The sequence below is a fragment of the Teleopsis dalmanni genome, chromosome 1 (assembly GCF_002237135.1).
Source record: "Teleopsis dalmanni isolate 2A chromosome 1, ASM223713v2, whole genome shotgun sequence".
Taxonomy (NCBI): Eukaryota; Metazoa; Arthropoda; class Insecta; order Diptera; family Diopsidae; genus Teleopsis; species Teleopsis dalmanni.
In genome coordinates this window covers 40,096,571-40,108,873 of record NC_051846.1, presented here as the reverse complement: position 1 = coordinate 40,108,873, position 12,303 = coordinate 40,096,571, and the positions used below count along the sequence as shown (strand labels likewise).

Below are 12,303 nucleotides of genomic sequence, written 5' to 3'. Positions count from 1 at the left end.
AAAAAAATTAGTACTAATACCTATACTAATAGTTCTACTTTATTAAGGTATATTGTATTACAATTTAGTTACATTTTAAATATATTTTAACTACCAATTTATGGATATAACTTGCATATTCTCTGCTGTTGAAGTTATATTCCATATATTTTAATAATATTCGATATTTTGCGAATGAAATTTACGACACTGTTTTACATCGCATGCGATAAAATATTTAACAAGAATTAAAACGCATCTTACTGAACGTTTTATTTTATTAACATATAACAACAAATCTACGTTCAATTTGATATTGTGCACTTGCATTTTAATCTAAAGTAAACATTAAAATAAAGTTATCCACAAAGCCATACCTTCAACAAGTTCAATAAAAACTTCAACCGAGAAGCATGCAAAACTTTTAAGAAACTTCTTAAAAATGCATAAAACTAGGAAAACATGGACTTAAGTGCTTTTGAGAGCAGCGTCTTTCTTGCAGTGTCGCCTGCACAGAGCGTATACCCTGTAGCATGTCCTGCCGCATCATCAATGAATTCTTTATTTACGTGCATATAAATTTATTTTTATTTCCTTGCCTGGTTCTCGCTATTTATTTCATTTTTTTTTCATTTTCATGGCACGTACAAATATATTTATAAATATTTTTACGTGTGTATATATTATAGCTGCAGCAATATATACATATAAATGAGTTGTTGTCATTGTGTAGATACTTTTATGCATATTTTAAGCAAGTCTGGAATAAAGTTTTAGCATTATTTAGTTTTTATTTTTGCTTGGAAACACCTTCAAGTATTTGCAAATACTTCCTTGAGACGACGGAATTGTATCAAATTAGCTTTGCTCTTGAAATTTTAACAGGAATTTTTTGTTTCACCTAACTAAGATTGACAGAGTAAAGTGCTTCATGTATTTTGGGGAAATTGATATACATAAACTACACTGCAATTTCTGGAAAACAAAAATAAGAGTAGGAAAATTGTTAAGTAAACTTAATACTTTTAAACTTATGCGCCAATAAAAAATTACTTGCGAAAAGCAAAGTTGAACCCTAAAAGTTTGTGCTGTTGTTGCATTTTTGCGAAAAAGGATATTGATTTCCTGCAGCTGCTTGGCATAAAATTAATTTTCACGAAATGCCGGAATATTGAAGGAAGAAATATATTAAAAGCTTAGCGTTGATTTTGCGAATAACTTAATATAACATATGTTCAAATTTTCATGGGAATATTGGTTGGTTTTTGGTATTATTAGAGACTTTGCTAATTACACTTTCACACTCAATTAGTTTAACATATAAGATGAATTATGCTGTTTCTTGTTACTTTGAGATGTGAATAATAGCAATTACAAAAACAGCTACGTCAATATATGATAGATATATTTTTAATAGTATAGGAACACAAATTCAGAATAATATATATTATTGTTATTAACAGGATTAACGTTTAACACAATCAGCAAAACAAATCAATCATTCTTCCAAAAATACATTAGGTAAACAGCTTAATTATTGTTCAAGTGATTAGTTTCCATTCAAACAGTATTAAATAATAAAATATATTAACTATTTTGATAAACAGATACACGCAATTTAATTCAAAAAAACAACTTAATTAGTTGAGGTGGAATTCAATATAAAATTAATTAAAATAAATATTTCATAAAGAGGTTTTTTCGAACAATAGTGAACTACAACAACAAAAAATTAATTTTATATATTATTTTAAATAATTGAATTTTTGACTGGCCATACAGCTGTTTCGAGTATTGCCAAGTACCCATCATCAGTGGTCTTGAAAATAATTCTTGTATTTAATTATTCGCAAATAATTATTTTTGAGACTGCAAGTACCAGGAATCGAACTCGGGCCCTGCCAAATGGACCCGAATTAAAATAAATATATTAATTTATGATTTCATGTAGTGGAAAATTTGTATGAATCCAAACAATATTCTAATATTATGTTTAGACAGCCAAATTTAATTAATTTCGTAAAAGTGATATTAAGTTAATTACAAAAGTGTTTATACTGCCCCAAATTAAGGAAATCATATGTTTTTTTGTTTACAAAGCGAATGTTAGAAATTACATGCTCCAAACACCTTTTGTATCTGGAAAAATTTAAAAGTTGGTTATTATAACTATTATGGACAGCATTCAGTAGTTTTATTAGCTTTAGTTGATTTAAGATCATTTTGTATGGAAAAAACAACTTAATTTTATGATATGAAGATCAAGATCAAGATTTTTGCTGCAAGTCGATTGTGATGATCAGAAAAATCACATTAACAAAAACCAACAATTTCGGTAAGTTTGGGACAGAAATCACTTTAACTAAACTACATTTAAGCGGAAAACCAAAACTTTTGTAGGATCCTATCGAAAGCTGTGTTTTACCTAATGAATGAGTGCCAATCTTTAGCCAGCTGAAAAATTATTAAAGCTAATTTTCTTGTCCATCTGACAGAGTTGTCGTCCTTAAAAATTAAGGACATAGCCAAGTTGACGGACTTGTAAAGTTAGGTCGCTTTTGTTTAAATAGAGAAGTCATGCCTGTTTTCTTCAACGTTGTCCATACCTTACCTATTTCAGTATTTATACATTTTGTTGTAGATCTCTTGGTTTGGGATATGAACACCGGATATGAATTTATTCGTGTAACATAACGAGTCATTATTTATACTAAAGTGGGTTTTGGTATGCAATACCGCCACTCCAAATGAAAACCACTCTATGCTCAGTTTTTGATTAAACACGAATTACATTATTAGAGAAATATCGGTAATTAATATAATAAGAAGTGTATTTCTATCAAATTTTTAATTATTTATATAAAATATATATAAAAGGGTTTTGAATTAAGTGCTTAATAAATAAATAAAATATTATTAGCTAATATTGTTAAATATTTAAAACTTTTAAGCAAATTAACAATATAAGTTAACATAATATGTATTTATAATTGTTTATAATATTTAATTAAAAAAACATGTTTATCTTATATTTTTTAAATATTCATATATATAACAAATATTTTTCATTTATAACTTCAACAGGAAACGAGAGCAATTGACAATTTTGTCGTTCCACCCACAACGGGGACCAACCAAAATATACAGCTGCCCCCAACACCACAAAGACCAGCGCATGCAAAGGAATACCATTTTCTTGATATTGAATTAAAATATGGATTTCTACAGGTACGTGCTCTTCATATGCAAACGAGTATAAGCAAGGTATATAAATATATGATGATACATAAGAAAATGTGTGCATTTATGTTTATATACGGAATATAAATTTTTGTTGTGAATTTGTATTTGGAAAATTTTTTACATTTTTTTAAGACCCCAGTAAGTATCATTAGGTTTTATTATAATTTGACTCTAATGTATGCGTAAATGAGTTTAAGTATTAGTATATACACAATTTTATAGCATATGTGATATGCATATATAATGTAAATGATTTAATTCCGTGAAAGTCAAGCTTCTAACAATTGAAGACATACACGATTTTTGTTAAGAATAATCCATCTTATAGAACAAAATTTAGAACACGCATCAAATTTTTATGACCTGAATAGCTGAGTGTTTCGTTGTTTATGGTATTTTGGATTTAATTAAGCACTTTTAAATTGTCTACTAAATTCTAACACCAGTCGATGTTTTGAGAAAGATTTAAAAATAATTATTACAGTTTGGAAGAGTTTTTTGGCTGCACACAAAAAGATTATCTTAAAAGCACATTGGTGATAGTGTTTCTATTTATTTCAAAGATAAGAAAATAAATTAAATGGAAAGAATTTTATGTGTTAACCAAAAAATAATATTAATTGGGATCAAATCATAAATAAATAATAAAGGCATTTTTAAATAAATTCAATATATTTTTAATATGTTATGGTACACTTAGGAGTTAAAGAAATTTATATATATATGAATTGTATTAATTTAGTAGTATTAAAAATTTCAATTTAAAATAATTTTATATTATTTTTATCATCCATAATGTGTTGAATAACATATTAACTAAATTTCAGATTATATTAATTGACTATTGAAATACGTAGTAGCATAGTTCAGTTGTTGTATGGGCTCTAATATTTATTGGCAACAAATGTTAATATCTTTCTTAAGTAACTAAAGGATTTCTTTCACTTCAGCTATATCCAAAAAACCCTGAATGGTTTTTATGTCGATGTTTGGTCACTCTCATTCGTGATTCAATACTTTGAACCACTTGCTGTACTGTAAAAGTCGAGCTTTCTTCAAGAATGTGTAAGCATATTTCTATGTCTTTTATGCATAGTCTGCATTTGATATATGACAGTTTTAACCGAACTTTATGCTTGTTCAAAAAGTGTTAACCAGTTATCTGCTGATTTTATTTTGTAAAGAAGAACTTGATGCAACTGGATGTTCACTCGTTAGATCATTTGTGTTTGGCATGGCTATTATAGTTTAATTTAGCTAGGCCTTTGAAGTGATTTTTACTGACACTCAGAATTGGTTTCGGCCCATGTGGTTGCCTTGAGATAGATTCTTTAGCAAATTTGTTCGCCACCTCATCGAGAACACTGTATGTAGATATCCAGAGTAAATTCACTTAAATTCCAGTATAGAGATCGATAGATATTTGATTCTCTAAGTTGTAGATTCTTGAGCACGAACCCTGTTTAGTATTGTAGCCATCTGTGCACGAGACAATGTCAACAATAATGGTATTGATACTGTTCTCTACCACCTTCTGTCTAATATTATGGTGATGTTTTTCCTGTTGTTCATGTATTTTAGAAGCATTTGGGTAAGAAACATCTTGAAGTCTTTAGAATGTTGTAATGTGGCCAACAAAACCTGTATCTTTTGTAATCACAACTTTTTTGTTTAGTATACCTTTGTAATATAGCCTGTATGTGCTTATTGATGGTTTTATCTGCACATTGTTGCCATAATAAGTAAGTCTTATTTTATGGACTTTTACTTATATATAATAAGGTATAATAAAGTAAAGGAATAATAAAAAGATACATGTTACATAAATAGATAATTTAGTGATTATATATCATTGGAGGTGCAAAATTAACAGAAGGTGAAATAGAAAAAGAGTAGTAACGATAATAATAATATATAATAATATAAAATTGATTTTAAGTGTTTTAAGTCACAAAATCAAGTTTTTCTGATTGATTCTGAATTCTGATTGATTATCATAGGGACTTTTATTTCTTTGTGAATGTTGTTATTCTGATATAACATGTGATTTCCCTTAACATATATAAGTAAATTCTTTGCAGAATTTTTATATTTGATGCACTTACATTATTACACAATTGAAGACCATATCCCCAAACTGCTTAATGATGTTCTTATATAAAAGAACATCTTACTCTATGCTGAAACAGATTGTTAATTGAAAAGCTAGTACAGCTGAATATCTTGAAGTTAAATTTAGACTTGTCTTGTTTATATGTGTTTTTGTCATGTTAATCTCCTAACTAAAACTAAGCAAACGTTGTTTTGAACCACCTAAAACTTTTCCATGACAACAGAGCATTATTGTGTCGTAAGGAAAAGTCCAAATGGCAACAAAATTAATAGAAATGTCGCATATAAATAAAAAATATAAAATGAAACCACGGATGATATGTTGCAAAACATCATATTTATAGTTGCTACTTTTTATAGTTAGAATTCTTAGAATTTGTATTTATCTACGAGTATGTATTAGTAACAAATAACTGCATCAAATTTTCTTTCAAACAGCTTTTTTATTTTTTAATAATAATGACAATAAAAAATTATTTTTTAAAATAAATGTCTATATATAAAAGCATTAATGTGGAATTCTACTTTCTACAAAGCCAAAACAAAAATATTTATTTCTAAGTAATAGCTACACCCCCATAAATTGAAGTTTCTAATGGTAACTAGTACTTTACCATTTCCACATCAAAATAATCTAAGAGCAGTACATTCTTTCTTTATTACTTATATATAATTCTTTCCCACACAAAAAAAACATATAAAACAAATGTAATGATATTATACATATTTCAACTAAAATTAATGTTAGCATTCATTATTACCACTCATTACGAATAATAAACATTAATAATATAAAGCAAAATGTCTCCATTCTTAACTAATTGAAATGTTATCCCTCTGTACTATGTAACCAATTGTATAAATGCTAAATTTAACTATATTTATTTCACGCTTATACTTCAATGTATTTTTAGTTAGTCGAGGCTTTATCCTATTTACACTATTCTGGTCACGTAATTCATCGCAATGTGTGTCCATCATCAATTTTAGTAACCAAGCGAGGTACCTGGAAACTAGCTGGTCTGGAATTTATTGGTAAGTATATCTGAATAGAACAATTGTTCCGAAAACAGATACAAGTGTTACAAAAAAAACAATTCCATCTTTAAGTAACTAAAACAACTGAAGAAAAGCAACACCACAGGAAAAACTTTTTAAACTTGAAATTTTATGAAGTAAATAGCAAAATATCTTCGGGAAATGTTAAAGATATTGTAATTATATTAATAATTTTAAATACGAACCCAATAAATAGTTTTATAATTGCTTTGCTTAAGGAAATATTTTGAAGTTGATTAAATTAAATTTATATTATATTTTCTTATTTTTTGTTATAGAAAGAATGAATGAGACTGATTTAAATGATTCGATACCTTGTCAACCATGGAGTAGCAGAGTTTCAAAAATGGCACAACCAAACTTAGATTTTATGGGTAAGTTGTGGAATGAAATTAATATTTGTCTAAAAAATTTTTAAGTTTCAATTAATACTTATAATACCAATAATAATAAAAGTCATTATTACACAAAAAATTATTATTTCAAAAATTTACGTATAACAATATTGCAATTAATTAAATTAAGTAGCTTCGATAATCTTGAATCATTTTAGAAGCACTCAATAGTAAATATTAGTGGTTATGACCTTTACTATTTTTTATCATTTGTCATTACTGACCATTAACATTACCATTACCGAAGTGAATAATAGTTCTACTAATTGGATTGAGAATAACGTTAATTTAGCAAAATGACTAGATAAACTACATAAAACCTTTAATTTGCTGTTGGTTGTGCTTTATTCCAAACTACATCACGTTAACTATTGTTATGATATTTGTCATGCACTTAAGAGTCATAACCTCACAAGTGCACTTGATGCAAATAGAAATTAAAATAAGAAGATAATCATAATTATTAAATATAATATAATCTAATGCAATCGCACGTGGAAGAGAAAGACCGTCGTAAATATTCTTTTGACTCTTTTTTTGGAATTGCATTTCTGCAAAACTAATTTTATTTTATTTATTAATAATTACATATAATATTTAATTAATGTGTAGCAATTAATTTATTCTAAAAAGGTTCGAACAGCAATGAAGAAACAATAACAAAAATTTGATTAATTTATTGCAATTTGGCTGAACACACAACACTGTTTCAAGTATTGCCAAGTATTTACCATCAGTGATCTTAGAAAATATTCGAATTTTTATTTAATTAGTTTATAGGTCCGTATATTATATGTTGGTCTGCTAGTGCAGGCTTAGAATTCATGCCTATCAAATTAGAAAAGACTGCAGAAAAAAAAAAAAAACTTTAAAAATTTAAAGTCCAACAAATTATTCACAGAGTTAAACTATGGTAAATAAAAAATTCCTTTGAATTATATTTCCTAAAAATCACTGATGATGGGTTCTTGACAATGCTCGCAACAGCATTGTATGGTCAGCATAATTGCTATAAATTAATGAAATTTTTGTTGTTGCTTCTTCATCACATTTCGAACATTTCTAGTTTCTTTTCGTCAAAAGACACGTCACATTTGACAAAAAAAAATTATTTCAATTTATCCTTTTTTTTTATTTAAAGTATTAATGTCAATACAAATTGGTTTTTTTTCCATGGTTTTATATTGCTTTTTCCTCAATTAGAAATTGTTTTAAAATATCTCCTTTTTAATTAATTGAGCAAGAATTAAATTTCTTTAGTGTATATTTTAGAGCAGCATACTATTCATATATTTGTCCTATATATCCTTCCGTCGTATTATATTTCGATATTTGTTTAATACCACATTCTTATTATAAAGAAATTATTAGTTCTTTTATTATTAGTTCTTATCCCCTAAATTTGTAGAGTTTATTAATTTGTGTGTACTCCTATGAAACAAATATTCGTTTACTGAATATGACAGTAACTAAGCTTATTACATGGGTTTAGCTTAATCGATACGTGCAATGTAACCTATATGGAGTTTCAAGTCAAAAATTTAATATACTTTTATTTTATTCACCACAATATTAATGTTATAATATATTTAACTCAATAAAACAAAAACTTCAAAATTCATAAGTAATGCATTTTAGTATATCTTATAAATCTAGTATTATATTAAATAAGTTTTCTCATTTCTAACAAATAAAACACACATTTATATTAAATTACTTAAATAATGTTATTAAATTTATTTATTTCACAATGTAGCACCAGAAACACAAATAACCTCAAAATGCAGTTTACTGAGTGATATGTTCTCCTTGGGTTTGGTTATTTGTGCTGTTTTCAATAATGGACGACCAATTATACAAGCTGGAAATTCAGCATCCAATTATATGAAACAACTAGAAACGGTAAGTTTCTAAAATATTAAAATATTTAATAGATAATATAGTAAGATATGTGACTTGTGTTAAACTAATGCCAATTTCAACAAGTTTTATGAGTAATAATGCGGTAGATGAACATAAGTATTTCAGTCTTTTTAACCACAATCATGTTTGCATCAACATTTTAAATACAGTGAGGTAATATTTTAAATGATTAAAGTTTTGGTAGTTTTTTTTATTGTTTTAAATTTAAATAAAAGTTCGTAGAAATTACTTAGCTTTCAAAAATAAATTCTTCCAAATCAGCAAAATGTATCAAGTTTTGGAATCACTCATTTTCTTCATATTGCATTAAGGCTTATTCCATATTATTTAATAATCCATATAAACTTAAAAAAAAAAAATTAATAAGAATAAAACATTAAAAACATCATATACTCTTATCTGGATTTATCACTAGAGTAAACTGTCATGTAAAACTAATAACAATGGTTTTAAGTAGAGAAATAATTAAATTAAGCTGTTGATGTCTTTTAAAATCAATTACAGTGGATTTAATATGAACTCATGAATTTTGTTAAATTAATTTTTAGTAAATACTGTCACTAAACATGAATAAAACGATTTAATAAAAATGACATCCTCTTTATTTTTTCTTCTTTTATCTTTATATATATGCTATTGCCTATCGTGCCATCATCATGCACCCACCATGACAACCACAAAAATGTGTTTTAAATAAAAATTTCAACATTAATAACGACGGCTACAAAAACCGTAAACCAAAAACCAATGCATGCAGTTGGATGAATCCGTACAGAAAATGCTACCAAGAGTGCCAGTGCCATTGCAAGAAGCGACTTCACGTTTAGTCAGTCGTGATCCCACCGCAAGACCGCCAGCGCAACTATTACAATTGATTAAGTACTTTGTGTAAGTAATTTTCTAATAGCAAATAACAAGAGTAAAAGCAAAACCAACAACAATAAGATATAATACAAGCAACAGACAACAGACAATAGAATCAACAGCAACATCAACAACAACAGCAACAGCAACAGCAACAACACTTACATTAACAATGAAAACCGCAATGGCAATGGCAAATGTCTGAGATAAGATAAAATTGCAAAAACCTAAAATGTTAGTACGTTTCCTTTGGCTTTTAAGATTCAACACGTTGCACGCAGGTGTCAAAGGGAATGATGTAGCACGTCAGAGGCGTCATGCCTGCCTAATCGGTATAACGTGATAATAGCCGTAAAGGAAAACTTTCAATTCAACTTTAATATATTAGTTTGCAATATGGATAGAAAGCACTAAGCACTAAAACGATTGAGCATATCGCAGCATGACCCAATTCCTTGTATCAATTTGCCTTAACCGACGTTGTCGTTATAAATTGGTTCTTACGCTATACGCTATACGTCATACGACATGGCCTTTGCTTTGTATTTAACGATTTACATTTTCTATATTTTTGTTGGCTGGTTAAGTTGAAGTTAAGGTTTTATTGACAAACAATTTTTTGTTCTGTTGAACTGAATTTCATATGCCATCTTTTTGTTTATTTATTTTCACATTTTTTTTTCCTTCACAGTTACGGTTTAGGACTACAGGCGAATCCTTTCAATCCTTAACGCACTTAAGCGTTGTTTATCTTGCGTTGACTTTAAATAGTGTTTGCTTAGCTAACAACAACGATAACAATAACAAAATTCAAAGTTGGATTTACTGTTAGTAAAGTACGATCAGACAGTCGACATTACTTGAAACTCGGCACAGATATCCTAACATTGAAATATAAAAATAAGGATGCACTACACACGCACCCACACCCGCACTCGCACTCGCACCCGCACCCGCACCCGCACAATAGTACAAGAAAATGTAAAGGAAGTAAATATTTACGCTTTCCATCTTGTGGAAGATTAAACTCACTTTGGATATAATTTAAATGTTGTCAACATTTTACTTTGCTCTTGAAATAGGATATTCTACGTTTACGTAAAGGTTAAGTATATTGTCCTAGAGGTTTGTGTAGGATTTCATTTTAGAATGACACTGTAGACGCGCAATGGGAAATTATTGCAATGCAGAAAATAGAGAAACAATTTGCAAAATTTAATAAAAAATGTATTAACTTCTGTTACTGCACAATTTACAATATAAAAGCATTTTGCATGCAATATTATTTTGCTGAAAAACGATTTGATTAATTTGATTTGATGTTACAACACTCAGAAATCTAATCAAGATTTTTATAAAACGTATTTTCCTTATTTTTTGCAACTGGAAAATATGTGTCTAGGTATATTTATTAAAAATAAAATTGTATTCTTTGTTGCATTGTTGACAAACGAAAAAATATACAATACAGTTTTAGTGTACTTCGTTGGCAATACATGCCATCCTTTTGTTGATTTTAATTTATAAAAATTTAGAGTTCTATAAATCTATATAGGTATACATTTCAATATAACTATTGTTATTGTATCTACATCAAAAAAAATGCTGTTTGTATTAGTTATAAATAAATTCTAAATGCAATATAGATGATAGAATAAAGAGGATGACGTAGGTATAGTTTTAGTAATATTAATTTAGGTTAAATCATGATCCTGAGGAGAGTCGAAATATAGGATATAATAAAAAATATTAAACGTTGAATTATTTAACAAAAAGGGACCTATTGCCATATTAAAAAATATAAATAAAATCTAAATGGATAAGTTAGAAATAAAAAACAGATGCTTCACAGATAGTCCGCGTGATGGTTAAAAATTGTCCGCCTTGTAGTTTATCCACTGAGAGTTCACTTATTAGAAAATGAGTACAAAATCAATTTCAAGTATTTATACACCTATAATATAGAGTATATAATGTACCTAAGCACTTATAAAATTAATTATATGAATAAAGCATACAAAACTAATCATATAGTTAATTATTCTTAAACTTTGTCGTTCCTACTAAAAACAAAAATAGCATAGTGGTCCTTGGTCGAAAAATAAAAGGTTGCGAACATCACCTAACATACGTAGAATATTAAAATAATTGGTGTGGTGTATTGTCCACGATTAGCTAAAGTTCTGTTAAATCATAAGAATATACTACAATGTTTTGATGTAGTTAGTAATCCAAACACAACAAGAAAATTGCAATAATGACATTATTTTATAGTAAAATAAATTGTTGCAAGTTAAACATATTTTTTTGCTTAAATTCTTTTCAAAAATCATGAGTTGACAAGTCTTTCAAGATTAATATTTCGAGTTATTATTGGCATCAGAAATTCAAGTTCAAAATACTCAAATTTATATAAAGGATTAAAAATTAATTACTACAAATTAGTATTACTAATATTAATGGAATGTATCAATATAAAAACAGCTTTTATCAAAAATGTAAACACTTGTCATAAATTATTAGAGATTTATTAAAAATGACTTCATTAGTTATTTTTCAGTTAATCAGATTCAACCATTATATGAAAAAAAAAATATTGATAGTCCTAAAAGAATGTGTAGTATGTATTTTTAATATATTCAGTAGAATCCGGATATGCGGTAGACTCCAGCATATTCGGGGAAAACTAATATTAAGGATTTACATCCACATTACGAATGGATTATGG

The 12,303-nt window shown here is 27.5% G+C and overlaps 1 protein-coding gene across 1 annotated transcript; it reads left to right on the top strand.

The window, feature by feature from the left end:
- The first annotated feature begins 441 nt into the window (after nt 1-441).
- Nucleotides 442-9,780, top strand: LOC119679897 (SCY1-like protein 2). The gene is made up of 7 exons (XM_038092487.1): nt 442-498; nt 3,064-3,243; nt 6,249-6,369; nt 6,672-6,767; nt 8,545-8,690; nt 9,469-9,599; nt 9,675-9,780. Exons 1-7 carry the CDS (start codon nt 442-444, stop codon nt 9,778-9,780), a joined length of 837 nt encoding a protein of 278 aa, XP_037948415.1.
- The last annotated feature ends 2,523 nt before the right edge of the window (nt 9,781-12,303 follow it).

What these genes read in the sequence shown, in the direction of transcription:
- LOC119679897 (XM_038092487.1), top strand. Translation starts at nt 442, where the DNA reads ATGGACTTAAGTGCTTTTGAGAGCAGCGTCTTTCTTGCAGTGTCGCCT. An exon ending in TGCAAACGAGTATAAGCAAG is followed by an intron (nt 3,244 to 6,248) that starts GTATATAAATAT and finishes ATGTATTTTTAG; the next exon opens with TTAGTCGAGGCTTTATCCTA. An exon ending in AGCTGGTCTGGAATTTATTG is followed by an intron (nt 6,370 to 6,671) that starts GTAAGTATATCT and finishes TTTTTGTTATAG; the next exon opens with AAAGAATGAATGAGACTGAT.